General features: G+C 42.8%; 1 protein-coding gene across 1 annotated transcript; it reads left to right on the top strand.

Moving 5' to 3' along the window:
• Positions 1–2,720: 2,720 nt before the first annotated feature.
• On the top strand, positions 2,721–6,851 carry aplnra (apelin receptor a). Its single transcript, XM_048611499.1, has one exon. It carries the CDS (start codon positions 2,730–2,732, stop codon positions 3,819–3,821), a length of 1,092 nt encoding a protein of 363 aa, XP_048467456.1. The 5' UTR covers positions 2,721–2,729; the 3' UTR covers positions 3,822–6,851.
• Positions 6,852–11,053: the final 4,202 nt, after the last annotated feature.

Here is an 11,053-nt window from a genome sequence, read left to right as displayed (position 1 = left end):
CTGCTCCTCTGATGCTGCCTGGCCTGCTGTGTTCCTCCAGCTCCACACTGTGTTATCTCTGACTCCAGCATCGCAGTTCTTACTATTCCTTTAAGAATTTTACATGTTTCAATTAAATCAGCTGTCATTCTTGTAGACTCTACAAAATATGGGACTTGTCTACTCAATCTCTTTTCATAGGATATCCTGTTGTCGAGGAATCAGTTGAATGAAACCTCACTGCACTCCCTCCAACAAAGATATATTCTTATTTAGGAAACGAAACTAAAACAGCATACATAACACCAATTGTAGAAAGATGTCTTTTCTTTTATACTCCAATATTTTTGTTATAAATGGTAACATACCATCTGGTTTGGCGATCTTAGCTAAGGTGCTGATCGAAGTGCTGTTAATACCTTAGGGATTATTTTGCATGCAGCAGAATATTTGCACAGAATAGACTGGTTTTGAACAATGTCCCTTTGCAATATGAAGATTATGAAGCAATTCAATAATCTGTACTACTCATTAAAAATAACTTTGCAACCCACACATTCCCTGTTGATTATTATAACAGTTGATCTTTCCACCCTTCCTGTACATTATTGTACATAGCATAAATATTATTCTGTCTCCCAGAATTAATGCCAACATTCTCCTACATTAAGCAGTTGTACCATGAGGACACAGGTTGTGTTGCTTTCCCAACAAATTCCCCATGGTTTAATACTCACTGTGTATCCACAAGCTCCGATGGCCTCTGAGTTCAACTCATTCTAGCTTAAACAGGGATTGTCAACAAGTTTTTTGCCTGTTAAGAATGCCGTAACCCAAGTTGGACATACCCTCATCAAAGGAACAATTTTACTGCTGCAGGATAATTATCTTCAGCTATAGTTGCTACATAGCCATTGGAAGGATGAAATCTGTTAGGTTTGCCTCAACTCTGGACCAGAAATCAGACCAATTAAAATATCCTTCTTGAAATTCTAGTGAGGTCAACGAACACAGCACAGGCCAGGGTCAAAGCCTGAAAGTTTCCCATTGTATTCTGTATGGCTCCTCAATTCCTACCACTGCGGTCAAGAGAAGGCCATGACTTGAAATATAGAAAATGCTGAAACAAAAACAGAAACAAAAACAGAAGTTGCTGGAAAAGCTCAGCAGGTCTGGCAGCATCTGTGAAGAAAAAAAGAGTTAACGTTTTGGGTCCGGTGACCTTTTCTCAGAAACAAAAACAGAAACTGCTGGAGAAACTCAAGTCTGGCAGCATCTGTGAGAAGAAAGAAGAGTTATAGGTCCGATGACATGTTTTCATCAGAACTGGAATGGTGAAATCAAGCAAATGTTGAAATTGGTGTATGTAGTCAGTGGATACTTGTTTAGATTGACAACACTTTTTTTGGAATATGCAGGTTTTGGGCATTATGAAACAAAAAAAATTCAATTTGGAACATTCTCCTAGTGGGTTGAATTTTGAGAAATAAACAATTCTATCTCTGAAGGCAATTCACCTTGGCGGACCACAGTTCAAAGGTCATGGTCCTTCAGTTACTCTGATGTTAAAAGAAATGTCACTGGAAATGGTTAAGTGATCAGAGAGGTTAGCAGCCCATAACCCAAGGAGTGATTTTCGCTGCCTCGTGTTAGTATCCGAAATGGACTTGTTCATCACGTTGGTAAAATCGAAATTATTCGGGCTTTTAATTCGCAACACTTTCGCGGTGCATCAATAAACCATTCTTTGGCTTCGTTCGACAAACGTGAAGTGGCCGAAGTAGTAAAACACCCCCTTAACCTGGCTCAGTCTTTTTCAAGTCCCTCAGAGTTCCCACTTTGTATTTATTTATTTTCTGTACTCTAATCTCATGGCACATGGGTGGAATGTATTTGTGTTCCATTGGATATGGACACGAAATCGAGCGGTTGACTATTTACCGTATAAACAAGCGTTGTCTCGAGTGTTTCTTACTTTTCATCTCTTTGTGGCCTCTGTGTTGATTGAGTTCTGTACAGGGGCCTCCCTGCTTGTTACGTCCCTCTGAATTTGAAGGGTGAAGTCTCGGTCTCCCGCTATCATTTGGGTGCTGTCTGCCTTGTTATGTTCTATTTTAATTGGGTGTTGTTTCAGGATCTCTGTATCCAACTGACTAATGTTTGAGGCTTTTTTGAGCGTGTGGGTGTCAACAAATGTTCTAAAGCGCGCATTTACCTGGTAATATTGAGCGAACTCGCCAAATTTCAGCACAGTAAACCCGGGACCGTGTAAGGGAATAGATTGGAGGAGTTAAATACTTCCCGTTCTAAATGAAAATCGGGTTATTCCCTTATCAGTCTGCCATTCTAAATTCACTCAAACTTTGGAACTCAAAACCTGAGCCAGAAATTTAAAATCTGGCAAAGTGCATCTCAATTCAGGTTCAGCGCCACTTTCTCTCTCTCACACACACACACAAACACCTCTAGCATTTTGGCTTGTTAGTTTCGTCCTGAGTAATGATGAATTAAGTGCCCGCGCATCGGGAATGTGCGGACGCAAATTGGTGAAGTACACGCGGGGGGGACACTGTATCTTTAAGGGATGGTGTTGCTGACTCGGTGTGTAACTGAATCTGTCCCTTTAAGAGCTGCTGATTGGTTTAGGAATGGGGGCTCTTATCTTCAGAGGCGGACCCGTAGGCTATATCAGCCCGCATGCAAACTCCAGTCCACAGTTAGAACTTTCCCACTCTGTGAAGCTGATCCCTATGGATAACTTAATGAGTCAGTTCGCGGAGGGAAACTACAGTGAGCTGATGAACTTTTCTGACTACAATGACTGCGATTACGCTGACTGGGAGCACTCGAACTCAGTGGTTCCTGTTCTCTACATGCTGGTCTTCGTCTTCGGACTGTCCGGGAATGGAGTGGTCATTTGCATAGTGTGGAAGTCCCGCACCAAGAGGAGATCTGCAGACACCTACATCGGGAACCTTGCCTTGGCTGACCTGGCCTTTGTGGTCACTTTACCCCTGTGGGCTGTGTACGCTGCCCTGGACTATCACTGGCCTTTCAGCTGGCTTCTCTGTAAACTCAGTAGTTACCTGGTGATGATCAACATGTACGCCAGCGTCTTCTGCCTGACCTGCCTCAGCTTTGACCGCTATCTGGCCATTGTCCACTCTCTGTCTAGCAACAAGCTGCGCTCCAAGAGGACCACCATCCTCTCGTTGGTCCTTATCTGGTCCCTGTCGGGCGTCCTGGCTTCTCCAGCTTTAATACTGCGGCGGACGCAGGAAAAAGAGAACCAGACCGTCTGTGCCATGGACTACTCTCTGGTGGCGAATGACAACACTGAGCATTTGTGGGTGGGGGGTCTCAGCCTGTTCGCCAGCACCGTGGGCTTCCTGCTGCCTTTCCTGCTGATGTCCGGCTTCTATTTTGCCATTGGCAACACGGTCACCAGGCACTTCCAGAATGTCAAGAAGGAAGAACAGAAGAAAAAACGCCTCCTCAAGATCATCACGGCCCTGGTCCTGGTCTTCGCCATTTGCTGGCTCCCTTTCCACATCATTAAGACCATCGATGCAATCATCTGGCTGGATCTCATCAAGATCCCGTGCTCCGTCGATGAATTCTTAATCTCGGCTCATCCTTACGCTACATGTGTCGCTTACATTAACAGCTGCCTCAACCCGTTCCTCTACGCGTTCTTTGATCAGCGATTTCGCTCAGAGTGTCTTTGTGTGCTGCGCTGTTCCCGGCTAAAGAAAGCTCTGCACACCCCGATCACATCCATCTCCTCCAGCATGAGCAACCCCACCAAATCCGAAGCGCCCTCCTCTGCTACTAAAGTCTAAAAGCTGGGGGGTTGGGGGGAGAAAATGAGACCCAGAGAGAGAGAGAGAGAGAGACATCGCCAATAACCCCAAATCCTCTCCCGCTTGTCTGCCAATGAACCTAAACTGTCCTCAGTCCATGTGAGACAAACTCTTCAATCTGAGGAAGGGTCACCGGACCCGAAACGTTAACCCCTGATTTGTTTTTTCTTCTTCACAGATGCCGCCAGACCCTGCTGAGCTTTTCCAGCAATTTCTGGGTTTTGTTTTGCTCTTGAGTCGGACCTGCCTCCCCTCACCACCACCCCCCCACCCGACTCCCAGAGCGGTCTGTGCCGGTTGTAGCAGAGAAGGTGAAGCTGGGTCCTGACTGGTGACCGCACGGTCCGGGATTGACAGCTCTGTTTCAGGGACCAGCAGAGATTCTCCCGTTCGCCCCACCACATGGTCGGTCCCTGGGAAATCGAGCGCCGGGAGAGATTTCTGCCTTTAGGCTCAAGGCTGGAGTTGCTGATTTTGTTATTTTTTTTAAAGAAACCTTTTTTTTTACGGATTTTAACATTAGGAAAGGGATTCCGATCCAGAGACAGAAGCCGGTTTCTTCTGTCCCGGATTTCATTCACCCGGGCACTGTTTTATTTTCACACACATCGTCTTCTTTCTCGTTCTCTCTCAACGTCTCGTTGTCCACACGTTTCTCCTGATTATTCTCCCTCTCTCCTCTGCCCCTGGTCTCAGTCTGTTCGGATGCTGTTCTCACTGAATCCAGGACAGGTAGTCGCCCTGTGCACCTTCTCTAAGTGACTAGACGCCTTTTCATAGCCACACATGCTGCCGCTTTCCTCGATGGGGGACCCAGCTCCTAGAGAGCTGCGTCGGGGGTTCGCTCTCTGGCTTTACCCGGTTACATATCCGAGATCGCGCTCCACACCAGGTCAATACACCAGGACGGAGACTTAGTGCATTGATCCGGCAAGAGCTAAAGGGAGTTGGTGGGCACCTTATTCATTTTACTGAGGGACCAAATATTGTAGGTAAATATGTACATTTAATGCTTCTGGCGTCGTACTAGCTTGTGCCGCAACACTGGATAGGAAAGCTGAAATTTATATTAAACATAATCTGCTGCTTTTTTTGCTAACTTTCTACTTAAAAATACAATTGTATAATTGCAGTGAAAACAATAAACCTCAATGTATGTTTTTTTGATTCCTTTGTGACAAGTCAGGGATTCAAATATTAAACGAACCAAAACGAACAGGTTTGAATCTGGCATCTATTGTTAGTCAGCATTAGCCTTTTTTTGTTAACATGTTAGGGATATTTCTTTCATTCTTCCGAACAAAAATATTTCTTAATTGTCCAGGTAACTTTGCTGCAAGTCCGGTCTTTTATGATCTATTCAGAGTCTACAGAGCCGTTTCCAGTCTGTTGGCAAACACGCTGTTTCCTGATAAGTGAATGTTTCATTCAGCTTGGGGCACCAATTGACAGGAAAAGTCAATTACATTGTGAAGTTTAAAGCTGTTTTCTAAAAAAAAATAAGCGCGAAGTACCATTTTTAACATCAAATTCTGAATTATGTGGAGAAACACTCTGCAGTCCAAAAGTGTGCAGCCTGTTCTGAGGAAGGCTCCCAGGACCCAAAACATTAACTCTGATTTATCTTTAGATGCTGCCAGACCTGCTGAGCTTTTCCAACAACTTCTGTTTTTGTTTCAAAGGTGTGCAGCGTTTGGAAAGGATAACATGCTGAAGAAGAGTGTACTATGTTGCTACAATCCTGAATACAAGTGCCAGGTAGACCATGCCCACACTTTCAGAACAAATGCTGTTGCTATCTTGTGTAACCTAACAGGGAAATCATAAGCACCAACAGACATGTGTTAGGGTGTTTCTGTGATTGATTTCCTTAACCTCGCCTCCCAATCCACCCAATTTCATCACCTCTTACCTTCAGAATGCCAGATCTAAACAAAAAAAACTTTTCCATGAGTACGTGGGAGTCTGCAGTACACATTCTTCAAGTGATCTGAAATGAAAACAGTAACGCAAGATTAGTAGAATAGGAAAGAGCGTTGCCTAATATTTAGGGTAGCAACTTCATTAGAGACAAGGAGACCAGTTCCTTTGTTGCCTCCAAAACAAGGCAAGGCTGAATAAAGATCACTGATCAAATATGCTGACTTATTATAAAGAGACTCATTTGTTTACAATTTATTCACATTCACCAATGAACTCATGAAACTCAAAACAGCGTTCTAGGGTCATATTGCAACAGCTCACAAGATCAGTTGTTGTCATAAGCCAACTTGCTACATTTCTCATACATTCCAAGCAGCGTTAACCATTGCCAATTTGCACATGAAGCTTCCTGGTTTTAGGTAAATGAGCATGCCCTTGGGTGGAGAGAATGTGTTCTCCATAACAGGCAATTAGAAACTTAACCTATATACGAGTGAATAACTTGGTTTGGAGACTGTTTAACTACTGCAGTAAATTTCTGTTCATATCAAACCGTCGGCTAACCAAAAAGAAATGAACTGTTAATTGTTCATTTGGAATAGTCAATACACTGCTACATGTTTTGACAACATATTAAAGGAGTTCTCTTGGCCTCCTCTTGTTTTGAGAGGTTAACCTATCATTTTGTGAATGCTTTTGGAGCTTCTGTTTGTTTCTGATATGTTCTAGTATTGCTGTGGGGAATAACAGAAATATCTTTGGGTCAATTATCAGTGCACTGTGAAGATTATTGGATTGTGTAAAGGTTGAAGGCAAACCGTTTATAAGTTGGTGCATTAATTTGCAATAAGCACCAATTAGACACTGGACATTGTAAAATATTATTTGCCTTAACTGAGGTGGCTGTACTACCTTTATTACATTTATATGCTTTATTTGAATTGTTTCAGAGCTACTGTATCACTGTCTGACTGTGGATCAGTTTGACATCCTATATCATTACTACAGTATCAGTTTGTATTGTTATTGTGCTATTGTACTATGTGAATGTGCTTCTGGTGAAATCCTTTTTGTAAAAGTGTCCAATTTGACAGTAAAGACATGAAATGTAGTCTTGGTTGTGCTTTTTTAGTGTGATTGTAATTAATTAAAACAAGAATGCAAAGGCTCCATCATAACTGGCTCCATTTGATCTCAAATCCACATTTACACAATCTCTGACTCTATATTCATTCTACATCTGTCTCTCAAATCTTCACTCATTCATCCACATTATCCATCTTTTGAACATATACTTTGTGATGCACAGCATTTCATGCTTTCCTTCACATTGTCTATTGCTCCCTTCTGTACTTTTCCTACTGTCTCAGTTACCAGGTGTTTTGCGAACTTTCTTACAAATTCTTACCTTCTTGCGTATTGCCTCATGCAAGTTGCCTTATGCACTTCCGGGAAGAAAATAGCCTACATTGACAGGGCACCTTTCACTATCTTTGAATGTTTAGCACTTCAAAAAAATGAAGTCCTTTTGATGTGTTACCATTTTGGTAGCAAATGCAGCAGCCAACTTGCACACAGTAGTCTCCCATAAACCAGAAAATAACGGGCCTTAGTATGACATTTCATTGAAAAAATGACCTTCTGACATTGCAGAGCCCCCTCAAAACATTATTACAAGTGTAAGCCTGAATTACAAGATCAAAATGCTGAAGTGGGTGTGAAGCCACATCTTATGATTCAGAGGGAAGAGAGCTCTGGCGTACACTAGGCCGTGTTTTTCTTTAAATCTCTTGTACTTTCACACTCCTCAACCTACACACTTTTCACTTAATTCCACATTCTGTCTGTTATACGCTTATTTCTCCTGTATATGGCTTGTGTCATACTTGTTTAAGAACATTCCGGAGAAGCACAAGGAGATATTTCATCACGTTAAAAGGCGCTATAAAATAACTTGCATACCACTTTTGTTTTAATGCACTTACGACATTTACCAAACGTGGTTTAATGGGAAGTGTAAAAGAACATGTTAAGAGCACTAGCCAGACCCCAAAAGCAAGTGTCATGCTGGTGGAAGTGCATTTTTGGACTGTGTACAATCTTGAAAAGTAGTATGCTATAGCCTGAACTAAATGATCCCATGACCAAAGTCAAAGCTCTAATTTTTCCAAAATGAATCATGGATAGTGGTGGAGGAGGAGGATGCTCCAATGTACCTACTCTCAATAACAGTGGAGGCAAGCACATAGGTTCAAAAGACAAAGATGATGAAATAACCATCTTCAGTCATTATGCAGAGTTGGCAATCCTTCCCTGATAACTCTTAAGGTTCTCCACCATCATGGATACTATTTTCAGCCAATGCATTTTGTTTACACACAACAAAGGGTACCAGCTCACTATGTCTGAGTTGGAGTGATGAAGACCTGAGTGCCAAAAGCTGTGTTTCTAACTAAACTGTTCCAGTCAATTTAGAATTCTGTGATCTACCTAACAACACAGAACATTTTTCAGGTATGCCTCCTGTCTGTAAAAAGCAGGGCAATTCCATAGACTCCCTACAGTGTGGAAACAGGCCCTTCAGCCCAACAAGTCCACACTGACCCTCAGAGCATCCCACCTAGACCCATTCCCCAAAACCACCTAATCTACATATCCCTGAATACTATGGGCAATTTAGAATGGCCAATCCGTCTAGCCTGCACATCTTTGGACTGTGGGAGGAAACCAGAGCACCTGAAGGAAACCCACGCAGACAGTCGCCCGAGGGGGAATCAAACCCAGGCCCCTGGTGCTGTGAGGCAGCAGTGCTAACCATTGAGCCACCATGCCGCCCATTCCAACTCTTATCACACCATTAGCCTATTCTCAGTAATTAATAAATGATGGACAGAATCAGCAACAAATATCACTAACATGCTCACCAATACTCAATTTTAGGCCTGCCATAATAACATTGACACTAAAACTGAATTTCAGAGGTGAAGTGGGAACAACTACCATTGACGGAAGGCAGCTTTCAGTTGAATTTGGCCTCTAAGAACCGTAGTAAAGCTGAAGACAACGGAGCTTCTTTTCCAGTGACTAGAGTCATACCTAGCACAATGGAATGTAGTTGCGGTTTTTGTTGGCAAAACACCTCAACTTCACAGTAATATTGAAAGGAAGTCTCAGACCAGTATCTTGGCCCAACTATCTGTAGTTGCTACATCACTAACTTCTCACATCACATCATCAGGAGTGCTTTTCAACAATTTTACAGCTCTACATAACATTTCTCAGATAATTAAGTAGTCCATGTTTGCACACAGCATGGTCCTTGGCAACTTCAAGGTTTGAGTTGATATGCAGTAAACAATATTAATAACACACAAATGCCTAAACATTTCATTTTGAAAATACACACCATTACCATCACTGAACTTCCCATATCAACATCCTGGAGGCCACCGCTGGCCAAAGCACTCTGGAAAAGCTACTTAAATGGCTTGGCTATTCAAACAGGCTGGAGATTGGATATTTTGAAGAGACTGGCTTCAAAGCCTGTCTAACACTCAGATAGTAACAAGTCAAAGATGCCTTGCTGGAATTGTACCGGGCTTTGGTGAGACCAAACCTCAATGTTGTGTGGAGTATTGATATCCTTATCTGGGGAAGGATGTTCTAGCTATGGAGGGAGCACAACAAAGATTTACTAGACTGATTCCTGGGATGGCAGGATTGACAGTATGAGGAGAGACTGGATTAGTTAGGACTATACTCACTGGAGTTTAAAAGAATGAAGGGGGATCTCAGATGAACCTATGAAATCCTGGCAGTGCTACACAGGCCCAGACACAGTAAACACAGGAAAGATCTTCCCAATGATAAGGGAGTCCAGAACTGGAGACTACATTCTAAGAACAACAGACCATTCAGGATTGAAATAGGGAAAAAAAAATCACTCAAGGAGTGGTGAGCCTGTGGAATTCTCTGCCACAGAAAGTGGTTAAGCCCAAAACATTTAATGTTTTCGAGAAGGAGATTGATGTAGCATTTGGGCTTAAGGGGTCAAAGAGAATGGGCAAAAGTGAGAACATGGTACTGAGTTGGATTATCTATAATCAAATTGAATGGCACAGCAGGCTTGAAGGGCTGACTAGTCTATTCTTTCTCCTATTGTTTGTTTCTAATTTTTTTTGAGTCAGGGAAGAATTTGATGGAATATCCTCCACTTACCCAGATGGACAAAGACCCAATAACATTCATACTGTGGTTGGTTCGCTCGCCGAGCTGGTTCATTTTGTCGCAGATGTTTCATTACCCTGCTGGGTAACGTCATCAGTGCAGCCTCCAATGAAGCGCTATGAATTCCCCGTTGACCACAAGACTCCGACGACCATTGGGCATCACAGTAGCACACAAACCCACGTCAACCCTATGCCAACTGCTAACTCGAACCAAAGACCCTTTACTCACTATGGACAGAACCAATGTAATATACAAAATTCCATGCAAAGACTGCAAGAACCATTACATTGGACAGACAGGAAGAAAATTAGCCACAAGAGTACATGAACACCAACTAACAACAAAAGGACGTGACCAATACTCACTCATCTCCATTCACACGGAAAAGGAGAACTACCAGGTCGATTGGGACAACACCAGGAATCCTAGGACAGACCAAACAGAGACAAGCACGGGAATTCCTACAGGCAGGTCTGGTTCTCCACCAAGAATGCCATCAACAAATACATCGAACTGGACCCTACGTATATGCCACTGCGAAGGAAAACTGGAAATGAGGTAATCAAATCCAACAGAACCCAGAGTTTAAATACCAGGCGGGAAAACACAACAGCGCTTCATCGGAGGCTGCACTGATGGAGTTACCCAGCAGGGTAATGAAACGTCTGCAAACTAACAAACCAGCTCGGTGAGCCAACCAACCTTAGCATCCACAACCTGAGCTACAAATCTACTCAAGAACCTTAAATAACATTCATAAATTTGAACACCATACAAGACAAAGCAGTTGTCTTAATCAGAATCTCATCAGCTCAAATATCCACTGTCTTCAGCACCGACATGCTTGGGAGACAGCATACCCTCCTCAGGATGCACTGCAGTAATTGTCATATTTTCCTTGTCAGCATCTCCCAAACTTGCAACTGTATCAACTACAAGGCATCAGCAGGTGCTTATGTGCACCATTACCAAGTTCCTCCATAAGTTATAACACTGACTTCAATATATAGTTTTATAGCTGTTTCAGAGATAGTAGGAACTGCCATGACAGGCGAATC

The sequence above is a fragment of the Rhincodon typus genome, chromosome 24 (genome assembly GCF_021869965.1).
Source record: "Rhincodon typus isolate 14 chromosome 24, sRhiTyp1.1, whole genome shotgun sequence".
Classification (NCBI taxonomy): Eukaryota; Metazoa; Chordata; class Chondrichthyes; order Orectolobiformes; family Rhincodontidae; genus Rhincodon; species Rhincodon typus.
The sequence above is the reverse complement of the archived record's forward strand: the minus strand, read 5'-3'. Positions and strand labels throughout refer to the sequence as shown.